Raw genomic sequence first — 14,304 nt, 5'->3', positions numbered from 1 at the left:
ACCCCTCTGCCTCTCTCTCCCCCTTTTAAGATGCTCCTTAAAACCTACCTCTTTGACTAAGCACCTGTCCTAATATGGACTTGTGTGGCTCGGTGTCAAATTTGCTCTTGTGAAGCGCCTTGGGACATTTTACTATCATATGGTGCTACATAAATGTAAGTTGTAAAGGTAGATCTGGACCATTACTTCAAACTAAATCTTGAGGGTAGGACAAAAGGACACTAGATATGTGCAGGAATTCGACCCATCTTCTTTCATATGTTAAGATTCTTCCCATTGCAGATCTAACTGTTTCTTTAAATAATTCCAGCATTTTCACCTCCACTACACTATCTGGAAATTTATTTAGTTTGTTCACTCTATTGGGGGAGAATTTCCTGATATTGGTCACTTTTTACTAGTTTAAACCTGCCTACTCTTGCAATTAAACTTAAAATACTCCGATTATAATAAGAACATTACTTTGTACCCTCTATCTGACTTTTGAGGCAAGAACTTGCATTTCTATAGTATCTTTCACATGCCAAATGGTGTCACAGCCAATAAATCCTTGTGTATGTGGCTTTTAAAGTCCCTACATTATTTCTGCCTATGTTATTTATCCTTATGTGGCAACATGTTTGAGAGATCACCATCCTGTACACATTGTCTTTACAATACACAGTTAGCCATTTTCCTGAACAGATTCCCTAAAAATCCAATCTCTCTGACCTGCAAACTGCACCTTGGCTTAGGCTATCTAGCTAGCATTTCTTCTGACACCTTGTTTCCATCTACAGTGTTGGACAGTATCTGGTATCTTTTTATTATTGTAATAGCTTGGGCAGCTTCACAGGCTCTTTCCTCTTTCTTGCTTCTAATAACTTTAATTGATCCAGTATCCCCATTTCCTTGGCTATCCTTAGCCCTTGTCTCCATATCCTGACAACTCTGTTCTGTAGTGTACTGGTCCCCAGCTCCATTCCTTGGCTTGCTTTCAAGATCAGATGTTAGTCTGGTCATTTTGCTGACCTATGCCCTGCCATAATCCCCTCACTTTTGTCTGCCTTTGTCTTTTTCAATACTTTCCTCTCTAGAGCCAACACACTTTTTTAAGCTTACTGAATTAGTAATTGCTCATCTTGATTATACTTTAGTCTTGTTCTCCTATTTGCCCCCTTTTATTATCTTGGGGACTCACTTTTTCAAAACTTCTTTTGCATGCCCCTTTTTTAAAAATGTTACTTCCCTTTTGCCTGGTTTCATGTTTTATCTGTCCCATTCTCTCAGATGTTCACTTTCACCTTGGCTTTTCTCCAGTGCTCCCATTTAATATTAGATGTTTTACTGTTGCTGACATTGCCCTGTTGAAAATATCTAATACTGTCTATTTTATTAATTCCTGCCCCCCTTTAAATTTACTTGGTGGCTGAAAGTCGGTCTGTTCCCAAGGTTGGAGAGAGAAGCTCTCTGTGTAGTAAGTCACCCACATATGTATTTTTCATTTCACCTTTCCTTTTCGCCTAATGATAGCTAGCTGAATGAATCTATTGCTCACCTTAGCATATTCATCTTCAGCATCCGTGCACCCTTGAGTGAGGGAACTCGCTTGGGAAGCAGCATGCCAGTGATCCGGAAGTCCTCTGATGCAAACTAGTGATAGGCAAATTTTTGACTGATGTCAGGAAATTAGTAATGATCGACACACAGAATGGACTTGAGTAGAGTAGCAAAGACAAATATGGAATTATTTAAACAATGATGCTGTGATGGGAGGGGTTGGAGAAGGGAGACAATACTGTAGGGTCTTTCTGGATGAATGAGCTGTGATGGCCAAATTGCCTTCCCTATCAACAGTATTCATTTTGTGATTTTTGTGAATTCCCCAAAGATGCTATTTCTTCATGTCACTCTAATCTAAACAGCTACCACCTCTATATTTTGAGTCCACCCTTAAGCCTGCTTGCCCTGCCTTCTGACCTTAAATGGAACAGTGCTAAAACTGTCGGTTTGTTTGTTTTTCTTTCATGCTAAACACCTATTTTTCCCCTCCACTCTACTCTCCTGAAAGGCCAAATATGGTAGATTTGATTACAGCTTCCATAGCTGGGGAGGCTCCTCTTGTATTTCACATTTCTTAAAAAGGGACAATATGTAATGTCCGTGTGTAATTGAGACACGGACTGCAGAAGTTGGTTATAACGGGTGTTTACTGAATGGAGACAAAACTGGAACTACTATACAAAGTTACTGCACAGGCTTATATACAGGGGTGGTCACTACTGGTACTGCAGTATACAGGGGCTGCAGAATATAGTTCCTTCAAGGTACATACACTACAATTCCTCCCCTTTTAGCTAAACAGTACATAACATTCGATTAATAATTAAATAACATATTTACAATTACAGTTGCTGTATACATTAGCTGAAGTTAATCAATTATAAATTCAGTCTTTGAGGAGGCTTCCTGATTCTGTCCGGATAACGCCTCTTTGGGGTATCAGGTTCTTCTGGCAAAGTTGATTCGGGATCAACGTCGTTGTTTGGTTCGTCTGCTTCCAATATCACCGATTCTGAGGTAGATGCAATTGGTACTTCGGTTTCATCACCAGGTGTATAGGATCGTGGTGTAGATTTGACGTTTTCCAGTGACTCTAGAATCTGGTCAGCATGGCATCTTACAATGCGCTCTCCAACGTCCACGGTATACATGAGAGGTCCTTGCCGTGTGCAGATCGTTCCTGGCTGCCATTTCTCTGTGCGGTAGTCCCGGCCCAAAACTGGTTGACCTATCTTGAAACTCCTGGTTGGCCTTTCATTCATATTCTGAAACTGCCTGTTCTCCACATCTCTTCTGATGTTTGGCTTAACCAAATCCAAGCGGCATCTTAGTCTTCAATTGAAGAACATCATGGCTGGAGTTTGGTTGGTAACCGTATGTGTCGCATTCCAGTAGACAAACAAGAAGTTATCCACCCTGTGTTGTAGGGGTATGTCTTCATTACACATTGCCTTGACAGCCTTCTTGAATGTTTGAACGAACCTCTCAGCCAATCCATTGGTGGCTGGATGATATGGGGCGGATGTGTAATGCTTAACGCCATTGTTCTTTAAGAACCTCCGGAACTCTTCAGACACAAACTGTGGTCCATTGTCGGAGCAAATCTGTTCAGGCAGCCCATTTCTGGCGAATATGGTTCGTAAGACTGATAGTTTTTTCTGTGGTGGTGAGGACATTTTTATTACCTCTGGCCACTTTGAATGTGCATCCACCGCAATTAAAAACATCGAGTCCATAAAGGGACCAGCAAAATCAATGTGTACCCTTTGCCATGGAGATGAGGGCCACTCCCATGGATGTGGTGGGGCGTTTTGGACCTTCTGGCATCCTGTACAGCTCTTGGTCATCTCTTCGATTTCTCTATCGATTCCCGGCCACCACATAAACGCTCTGGCTAAGTTCTTCATTTTTACCCCTCCCAGATGACCCTCATGAAGCTCATTGAGCACTCTATCCTTCAATTTGGGTGGAATTACTACTCTGGATCCACACATCAAGGTTCCTCGGCACACTGACAGCTGTTCTCTTCTCGGCGAGAATGCTGGCAACAGTGGTTCGCCATGTGCTGGCCATCCCTTCACCGTTAAATCATAGACCCTGGAGAGTGTCGGGTCATTTCGTGTTTCCTTTTCTATGTTTGCATTCGTCACAGGTAGACATTCGACTATGGTCGAGTGGAATATCTCCACAGGATCCACTGCAGGTGCTTCTTCCACCGTCGGCAACGGTAGGCGTGACAATCCATCAGCATTCCCATGCTGTTTAGTTCCTTTGTGCTCTGTCACATTGGTGTGCCCCTAGGAAAAGGGACCACCTCTGTAGCCGTTGTGCTGTCATTATCGGGACGCCCTTCTTAGGGTTGAAAATGGAGACAAGAGGTTGATGATCAGTTAGTAGAGTAAATTTCTGTCCGTGCAGGTAGTGATTGAACTTCTTCACCCCCCACACCAGGCTGAGGGCCTCTGTCAATCTGGGCGTAGTTACGCTCGGCTGAAGTTAACGAGCGTGACGCAAAAGCTATCGGCCTCTCTGAACCATCAAGGAATTTATGTGACCGTACCGCTCCAATGCCATAGGGAGACGCATCACACGCCAGTCTTATCGGTAGTGATGGGTTACAGTGAGCCAATACTTCTCTTGAAGTGATCAGGCCTTTACACTTCTGAAAGGCCCGCTTACATTCATCGCTCCATTTCCATGCTACTCCAGTTTGTAGCAGGGCGTTCAGTGGGTGCAGAATTGTGGACAAATTTGGCAAAAACTTATGGTAGTAATTCACCAATCCGAGGAATGACCTCAGTTGCGACACATTTTCAGGCGCTGGAGCCTTAACTACCGCTTCAATTTTGTCAGGGGACTTATGTAACCCCTCTTCATCAATCACGTGGCCACAATACGATATTTGTTTCTTAAAAAACTCGCACTTGGGGCGATTGGCTCGTAGCCCATGTTCTCTTAGTCTAGTGAGCACCTGCTCTAGGTTGGCAAGGTGTTCACTGTCATTTTCACCTGTCACTAGGATGTTGTCCAAGTAACACTGAGTCCCCGGAATCCCTTGCAGGACTTGTTCCATCGCTCTTTGCCATATAGCCGGAGCTGATGCTACTCCGAATACCAGTCGATTATACTGGTAAAGACCTTTGTGAGTGTTTATCGTGACATATTTCCTAGAGGATTCTTCAACCTCCATCTGCAAATATGCTTGCGCTAGGTCAATTTTTGTAAAACGTTTCCCTCCAGATAGTGAGGTGAAAATATCTTATATCCTCGGAAGAGGATACTGTACTGTGTGAAGGACTGGGTTCACAGTCACCTTGAAGTCCCCACAGATGCGAACCTTCCTTGACTCCTCAGACTTATTGTTTAACGTTTTCTTCATGACAGGAACGATGGGTGTCGCCCACTCGCTCCAGTCTACCTTAGATAACACGCCTGCATTCTCCAGATTCTCCAGCTCTGCCTCGACGGCTGGGCGAATTGCATATGGTACCGGTCTTGCTTTGAAAAACTTGGGATTGCATTCTCTTCTATTTTTATCGAGGCGGTTACGCCTTTAAGAGTTCCCAGTCCTTGTTGAAATACCTCTTTAGCGTTAGCTAAGATTTTTGACAATCGACCAGGTGTGACGTCGTCGTCCTTTTTACCAGCCGCAGTCAGTGCCTGAATGGAGTGCCAGGCTAAACTTATCTTTCTGATCCATTCACGTCCCAATAACGGTGGTCCACCATCTTGCAGTATGTACAGATACAATTTCTGTATTTCCTTGCCGTTGTAGTCGACAGGCACCCTTATTTTCCCTCTGGGGTATACTTTCTGCCCCGTATATGTCTTCAAGACAATGGATGTGTCTTTCAAGGGTATGTGTGAGAATAGCCACCGTAGTCTCGGCGATTCATGACGGTCAGGGCTGATCCTGTATCCAATTCCATTTTGACTTGGGACCCTGCTATCGTGAGGGTGACCCAAATGGTTCGGTGATCCTCTTTTGCGATTTACGTTGTGTAGTTTGAGACAGCTTAGTCTCTTGTTCCCGGATTCACTATCGCTCTTCTGGTCTTCGGAACTACTGTCCGTCATCTTTTGTACTTTCCTGTACTTTTCCTTAGTAGTCTTTTTGTTGTCGTTAGTCTTCTTCCCGGACCTGCAAACTCGTGCAATGTGTCCCATCTTTCCGCATTGCCTGCATGTTTTGTCCTTCAACCAGCAGTCCTTCTGGTCATGGGTTGTTCTGCCGCAGCAATAACATTTTTCAAATCCCCGTGTCATTTCATGGGTGCCGTATTCCTGTGGCTTTTGCTGTATTTCCGCAGCTCCCCTTGCTGCTGCTTCGTACGATACTGCCACGCTGAAAGCCTTATCTAGCGTCAGCTCTTTCTCTGAGAGTAACCTCTTCTGGGTTCCTTCACTCAGGAGTCCACAGACAAATTTGTCCCGTAGGGTATCTGCCAGTCCTGCTCCGAACTGGTAGTGCTTTGATAGCTTGCGTAGCTCCGTAAGGTAATCAGCATTGCTCTCATCTTTATGCTGATTTCTCTTGTGGAATTTAAATCTTTCTATCAGCAGCGGTGTAGGATTTAGGTGTTCCTGTAGGATATCAACAATTTCGTTAAAACTCTTCTCCATCGGTTTGACTGGAGTGATCAGGTTCCGCAATACGCCGTACGTTCTTGCGCCCATTAAGTTTAGTAGTACCGATGCCTTTTTCTCATCGGCTACTTCGTTTGCCTTGCAATATACTTCGACTCTTTCCACATACGTGGTCCAGTCTTCTATTTCATTATCGAAGGCAGTGATATTGCCAGTCTTCGGCATCTTGGAGATCTAAGATGGCACCTCCCGCGCTTTGCCTTCTTCCCCAATTGAACAAAATGGTGCTTCCCGCGCTTTTCCTTCTTCCCCGCTGGATTAAGATGGCGCCTCCCGCGCTTTCAGTCTTTTCCGCTGTTGCTGGCGTTTTTATGCCTTGATGGCGACGCCCTATGGTCTTCGCGCGCTTCCCCCCGTGCTGCTGCCAACGCCACTCTCCGCAGTCCCCGTGGCAAACTGCAGCTCCTCGTGGCTTTCTGCGCTTCTAATTTCTTTTTCTATTATTTTAATTACTGTTCCCGTCGTCAGAGCAGACCCTATGGGACACTTTCCTCCCTCTTCTCGGGTCTGTACGCTGCCCGGCTTCGTAGCACCGGCCGCGCCCTGTGTGCTCCACCCTCTCTCTCTCCTCTTCCCAACAACGCTGCTCGGCCCCGTTGAAAAGCCACCCGATCGAGCTCTAGCCCGCCGCAGCCCAGGACGGATCAGTGTACTACCTGCCACCAGCCCGATTAGCTGGAACACCATAGACTGGAGAACCAAGCCCAGCTCTCGACCGCCTCTCCTGCAAACCTTCGAATTCGATGAATCAGAGGGCGGTTGCCCACGGTTGACGCCCGTTTCTTCTGTTTGTTATTTTTTTTTTCTTTTTGGATTTCTTCCTTCTGGCTTCGACCTCTAATAACTTCGCTTCAGGGATGGATCCCCGTGAGGTGGTGCAGAACTGTAGGTAAGTTCGGATGTGTTCGTCGCCAATGTAATGTCCGTGTGTAATTGAGACACAGACTGCAGAAGTTGGTTATAATAGGTGTTTACTGAATGGAGACAAAACTGGAACTACTATACAAAGTTACTGCACAGGCTTATATACAGGGGTGGTCACTACTGGTACTGCAGTATACAGGGGCTGCAGAATATAGTTCCTCCTTCAAGGTACATACACTACACAATAGATGATCTCTCTCCTCCTCCGTCATGGCTTTCCTCCAAATTCTATAGCAACATTCTTGTCTGTCTCTATCAATACTATTATGGTCAGTGCTTCTCTGAACTCTCTCTCTTGTTCTTTTTAAGCTCCCAAAATGCCCTACACTATCTTGCTTGCTCTTCCACCTCCATACATTCTCATCTAGTCTTTTGCTCTAACTCTTTTTTCCTGGATATCAAAACCTAACCTCCCTCAATCTGTTCTCCCACCTACAAACATAAGACTTTTGAAACCTAAGCATGGCATCATTTAATTGTACTTTTTTTAAGCTACTCTTTCAACTTTGGTGCCTGGCCATTAGTTTCACCTGAATTTCTCATCTTAAAAGAAAACTGCAAAAGGGTAGTTTATAAAAGTTGGGGCATGGGGTAAAATATAAGTATAAAGTTGGGTACTTTTAAACTGAATTCCATAGGTGTCTTAAACTGAATTCCATAAGTGTAGATTTGTGGAGAGACTAGAAAAGCTGGGATTGTTCTCCTCAGAGCAGAGAAGGTTAAGGGGAGATTTAAGAGGCATCAAAATTGTGAACGGTTTTGATGGAGTAAATAAGGAGAAAGTGTTTCTATTGGCAGAAGGATTGGAGGATACTGATTTAATGTACTTGGCAAAAGCCAGAGGTGAGATGATTTTTATGCATCGAGTTATGAACTGGAACGGGTATTTCAGTAGTAACTTTCAAAAGGGAATTGGATAAAGACTTTAAGGAGAAAATTGCATGGATATGGGGAAAGAGATGGGAATTGGGACTAATTGATGTCAGGGAACATAGGGTCTAATGACAGGGAGGAACTGATAGAAATCAGTATTTGTAGGGAAATGGTGTTAGGGAAATTGATGGGATTGAGGGCTGATAAATCCCCAGGGCCTGATAATCTACATCCTAGGGTACTTAAGGAAGTGGCCCTAGAAATAGTAGATGCATTGCGGGTCATCTTCCAAAATTCGATAGACTCTGGAACAGTACCCATGGATTGGCGGGTAGCTAATGTTACCCCACTGTTCAAAAAGGGTGGTAGAGAAAACGGGGAATTACAGACCGGTAAGCCTGACATCAGTAGTGGGGAAAATATAGAGTCCATTATAAAGGATGTAACAGTGGAGCACTTGGAAAAAAGTGACCGGATCGGACAAAGTCAACCTGGATTTACAAAAGTTAAATCGTGCTTGACTAATCTACTGGAATTTTTTGAGGATGTAACTGGTAAAATAGATAAGGGAGAACCAGTGGATGTGGTGTATTTAGATTTTCAAAAGGTTTTCGATAAGGTCCCGCATAAGAGATTAGCGTGTAAAATTAAGGCACATGGGATTGGGGGCAAGGTATTGACTTGGATAGAGAACTGGTTGGCAGACAGAAAGCAAAGAGTTGGAATAAATGGCTCTTTTTCCGAGTGGCAGGCAGTGACTAGTGGGGTACCGCAGGAATCGGTCCTTGGACCTCAGCTATTCACAATATATATTAATGATCTGGATGAGGGAACTAGATCACCGCACTTCTGCCCTTCCCTCTCGGAACCACGATAGGGTTCCCCTTGTCCTCACCTTTCACCCCACCAGCCTCCACATTCAACAGATCATCCTCCGCTACCTCCAAAGTGATCCCACCACCAAACACATATTCCCCTCCCCTTCCCTTTTCAGCATTCTGTAGGGACCGCTCCCTCCGAGACACCCTCGTCCACTCCTCTATCACCCCCAACAGCCCTTCCCCTTCGCCTGGCACCTTCCCGTGCAAGCGCAGGAGATGTAACACCTGCCCTTATACCTCCCCCCTTCCCACTGTCCAGGGCCCCAAACACCCCTTCCAGGTGAAACAGCGATTCACTTGTACTTCTTACAATCTAGTGTACTGTATTCGCTGTTCACGATGCGGTCTCCTCTACATTGGGGAGACCAAACACAGATTGGGTGACCGCTTTGCGGAACACCTCCATTCAGCCCGTAAGGGTGACCCTGAGCTTCCGGTCGCCTGTCATTTTAATTCACCGCTCCATTCCCACTCGGACCTCACCGTCCTTGGCCTCTTGTATTGTTCCACGGAAGCTCAACGTAAACTCGAGGAACAGCACCTCATCTTCCGATTAGGCACTTTGCAGCCTTCCGGACTCGATATCGAGTTCAATAATTTCAGATCATAACCTCGGCCTCTTACTTTTTTCCTTTAAATTTTTTCCACCCCTCTGTTTTGGGTCCTCCTTTCCGCCCCCCCCCCCCCCTCCGTTCCTTTTGTTTCTCTCTCACCTGGCAGCTGTCCTTATCCTGCCAGTACACTTCACACCTAATCTCAGCTGCCTTTTGTCTCCACGGGCCCATTACCATCTCATCTGGCTTCTAATACCTTTTATTGTCTCCTTTTCTTTTGTTCGATCGCAGCTTTGCCTTCGATCTTTTTATTTTCTTTCCAGTTTTGAAGAAGGGTTTCAACCCGAAACGTCAACTCAAATTTCTCTCCACGGATGTTGCCTGACCTGAGTTTTTCCAGCATTCTCTGTTGTTATTTTGTAATATCTCCAAGTTTGCAGACGACACAAAGCTGGGTGGGTGTGTGTGCTGTGAGGAGGATACTGAGAAACTCCAGTGTGATTGGGCAGAAGCATGGCAGATGCAATATAACGTGGATAAATGTGAGGTTATCCACTTTGGTGTCAAACAGGAAGGCAGGTTATTATCTGAATGGCAATAGATTGGGAGAAGGGGAAGTGCAACGAGACCTGGGTGTCCTTGTGCACCAGTCGCTGAAGGTAAGCATGCAGGTGCAGCAGGCGGTTATTTTTAGTCATTAGCCTTTTGTTAACTTTTAGGTTTTACTAATTCCTTTTGGAGTGGAAGGGAGAAGAGAATTCAAAACTTGCATATTCTGCTTTGATTAAATGAGGCTCAAGTTGCAGTCTAAGATATTTGTGAAGAGTTTGCTTACAAAATAACTGAATTCTCTCTTTGACATGTAGCTTGCTCAGCGAAAAATTCAAGAAATTTTGTCCCAAGTAAAAAGACAACAACAACAGAAAACAGTGCAGAGTGGACAGCCCCAACCACGAAGAAAGTAAAAGGTTCAGGATCTCCAATCCACCAGAGACAGATGCCAGACCAAAGAGCGAGAGACAGACTGTGTAATCACAGACAGTTAAACCTGTCGCTGATAAAGAAGCATATGTTCCATCTTCCCCAGTCACCTTTATCGAGGACCAGGCAACCTATGAACTCTGTCTTTGTGCGAATGTATTCTTTAGGCGTTGAAGAAGAAACCTTGTGAAACCCAGCTTTAAATAAGGCCCTTTCACTTCCCTTCTTTTGTTCTAATTTCAAAACTTTATATTGCCTTGTTAGCTTTCCCAAAATTCTTAGATCTATTGGGTTTAATGAAGCTTTCTCTTCTGATTTTTCACTGGTTACAAAAAGGCATTGCTCTTATAGTTCCAATTGTTACAAAATCTTGAGATTTTCTTTGGGGAGGGGCTAAGGGAGTTGGCAAGATTGAGGCATCTGTCCCACTGTGCAAAATGGCTTTTTTAAATTGGGTTATTTTTACAAAGATTACTAAAACACTGCCATTAGAACCTAAGGGAAGTGTTGAATGGTGTTGGCCAGGGCATGAATTGATTATGCATTTTACTAAACTACCTCAGGCATTTAGTACCTCAATTGTTCCTTTTTTTTCTGCTTATTTTGTATACTTTATAAAAGTAATAGTCAAGCATTTTATTTTTTTAATAAAAAAAAAGTAAAATTTGATCAGCTAAAAGCCAGGAGCACTACAGAGAAAAATACAGATGTAAATGTGTTGCTTCTAGCTGTTGGCTGATGGGAGTATTCGATAAGTGATACCAGCCTCAGTTTTCCTGAGGTCCACAACACCATCATTTGATCAAAATTCTGTGAATGTTTGAGAGGCCGAATGATGCCAATATATACTAATAGCAGCAATGCCATTTTTTCTTTTTAAGATAGGATGAAAGTGTTTATTTCCTATATTTGATTGATGGTACTTTTGGGAACAAAACAAGGAAGTGATGGCAAGAGGCTGGGGTTGGGGAAAGAGGCTGCAAAATGGATTAGCTTTTAGTATAACTGGGTAATTTTAAATGCATGGACCCTTGGTGCCTTTGACCATCACTGCATCTTCATGCATAATGACGCAGTCTATTTGGACTTGGCCATTCTGTTCAAAGAGCAAGCTTCATCTTCAATTACTGGTAGAGCTATTAGATCTGTCTGGGTACACTTTGGCAGACTTTGCTAGAGCGCACTCTTATTGAACCACACATTTAGATCACCATAATGGGGAGAAAAAAGTCACATGCTGTTTGATCATTCTAAAGTTGTTGAAAATAAGTAAGAGTTTACATATGTAGCTGCTGTAGTGGGCTATGCTAAGCTACAGGGGAGGCTGTTAGTTTCAACTCTGTCTTTCCTCTGAGCTGAATCAAAATGCAGCAGGGTTTATGCACATTCTACAAATAACCAGTATAGCAATAAATACATTGAAGGCCAGATTGACAGCCACAAAATACTTTTGTTCCCCCACCCCCTCCCACCGAATGTAGTCTGAACAGAATAAGCTAAAATAATTAATTTGTGGTAAAGTTGAAATGCTCGTTTCCTGAGTGAACCCAATTTCCATCTACCTCAGTGCTTTAAACTAAGGCAGTGCATATTTGGTGCATAAACACTGCTGTGTGTGTGTGGTCTGAGCAGAGCCATGCTATTACCTCTGAACCTTTTTGTGTTTTTTTTTGTGCATGAGATGATCAGAATCATCATGCTGCACTGAATTAGAGGGGCACAACTTGGCAAAACCATTTACTTCATCAATTTTTGATCTACCTCTTAGATACATTTGAATTAGAGGCATTTCTGCATAGGATAGGTTGATTATTTTTCCCGAAGATCATTTTTTGTACAGGTTAGACAATTTAAAAATGGTCTGAAGTGTTTTTTTGCCTACATATATTCATTACTAATTAAAAATTCTCAAAGCTTATGTTGTAGCTTTAGCAAAATGGATTAATTCTCATTCTTTTGGCAGAGTGACTTCTCCATGTAGAGTTAGAAAGTGTTTTCTTATATTAAAATTACTGAACTACAGAAGGTCATTTAATAGCTTAAATGAATTGACATGAGGCTGAAAAGTCAGAGCCCACTTGTGTTTTTTTTTCTTGCAAGTAACATTTGATAAATTGATTTACCATGGTTTTTGGTTTCATTGCTGCATTTACATTGCCTGATCTGCTGCTGTTGTATCATTAATTTTCTGGACTATATAGTGAGATTGTTACTAGGATAGATCACATTAATTTTCACTTTTTCAAATGAGACTTGGTAATTTGGAATAACTGGCATTTAGTTGAAGGTAGTTCTGTAAATGGAAACGATACCGGCAAAAAGTAATTTGGCTCACTTTTCTTTCATCTGAATACTGTGCCCCCAATACAGCCCCACTTGTCAAATGCCTCTGTATGAAATAAAATAATTTAGCTCCTTTGTGATTGTGTATGTCTTCAAGGTATTAAGCAAAATTGCACTACTTGTAGTTTTTTAATAGTTGAAATAAGAATAATGGAGGGAGATCATACTCCTGTGGCTTGCCAGTTCTGTATACAAAACACATGGCAAACACTTCATGTATATCCCCATAACACAATTAAAATCTGCCTGACCTGCCTTCGGGCTTATGAGGCACACCATGCCTTTTGCTTTCCTGAGGGCCAGGCTCAGATTTTCTATCCGCTCCTTGTAGGGGCCATGATCTGCATCTTCAAACCCCTGTTCGCTCGCTAGCTTATAAGCTGCCTTTACCTCCTGTACTTTCTCTTCCTGTTCCCTAACTTGCCTTGCCAAGCGGGCGTTCTTTTCCCGCAACCTTAACTCATTACCCTTGGCTTCGGTGACTTGGCACTGTAGGTATTCCAACTGGGCCTTGTGTTCTCCCATTAATACAACCTCGTCTGATTCAGGGCCTGCAATGCTACCATTACCTTCTCCCCTGCTAGAGCCTTGTCCTGGATCTCCAGGGCTGACTCCTTTAACTCGGCTGCCTGTGCTGCAACGAGCCTGTCCAAAAGCTGGACCTGCTTTTTGAAACACATCAGCCAGACTGCCTTCTCTAAGGACTTCTTGTGTTCCTTTCCCTCTGTCCACTTAGCTGCTGCATCTACCGGACGCCCAGCCCTTAACAGAGTGGTGATCCACTTTTTTGTGATATTCACCTTGCTAAACACATAATCAGAAATCCTTTCCTCCATCATGGTTTGCTCATCCGAACCATTCTCTACTGCATCGCACCCCTGTTGCCGGAGTCCTACCGCAGTCGCCATTTTCTGTAGGGGGTGGCGTGTGCGCCCAGTCAGCTTCGCCTCTGACTGTCCTCTGAGCGGTTCGAATCGCTCCCACACCCCTGGGTTCTAGACACCAGACTTAGGTACAGGCGGCGATGCAGAAAATCGAGTAGACAAGTGGTTTGGTATAAGAAACCAAGATTTTATTGAAAACAGAATACAACAATCTTATGAAAAATCACTGGTATGAAAATAGGCATAAACAATAATTACACTTATATGGGAATGGGGAACACATGGCACATCGAGGGAAAACAACTACATTAACAATCCCCTTATCATTATCCCACCCCCTATACCTAACTAGGTTAAGCTATGAGGGGCCAGGAATTCATGCTCACCAGTCCAAAACCTGTTGCTTTAATGGTTGTGAGTTTTGAGGTCTCTTCCTGTTGTCCTTTGGGGTATCCCGTCGCCACGTGGTCTTGGGGCTGAAGTTGTTGATGCGAAGCACCCTCCTTTTCCTCAGCTACCGTCCTCTCATCGCGATGGGTTTTCTTCTCCCTCAGGCGGTCGTCGGCGGTCTTTACCGTCTGAAATGATTTCACACTCCAAGCTTCAGGCGCTGGTTTTTTGTTGCGGGCGCTGCCACCCGTGTTTACCGCCAACTTATTCTCACTGTTCATACAT

The 14,304-nt window shown here is 43.8% G+C and overlaps 1 protein-coding gene across 4 annotated transcripts in view; it reads left to right on the top strand.

The window, feature by feature from the left end:
- igf2bp3 (insulin-like growth factor 2 mRNA binding protein 3) overlaps positions 1-12,820 on the top strand; it is a 147,255-nt gene extending 134,435 nt beyond the window's left edge. For all 4 annotated transcript variants that reach the window (XM_085988470.1, XM_085988471.1, XM_085988469.1 and 1 more), the window contains one exon: positions 10,288-12,820. In XM_085988470.1, the coding sequence (XP_085844596.1) occupies positions 10,288-10,386 (99 nt within the window). In that variant the 3' untranslated portion in view covers positions 10,387-12,820. The remainder of the gene's footprint in view (positions 1-10,287) is intronic.
- Positions 12,821-14,304: the final 1,484 nt, after the last annotated feature.

This window comes from Somniosus microcephalus, chromosome 5 (assembly GCF_052327205.1).
Source record: "Somniosus microcephalus isolate GS21.2 chromosome 5, FLI_Smic_1.0, whole genome shotgun sequence".
Classification (NCBI taxonomy): domain Eukaryota; kingdom Metazoa; phylum Chordata; class Chondrichthyes; order Squaliformes; family Somniosidae; genus Somniosus; species Somniosus microcephalus.
The sequence above is the reverse complement of the archived record's forward strand: the minus strand, read 5'-3'. Positions and strand labels throughout refer to the sequence as shown.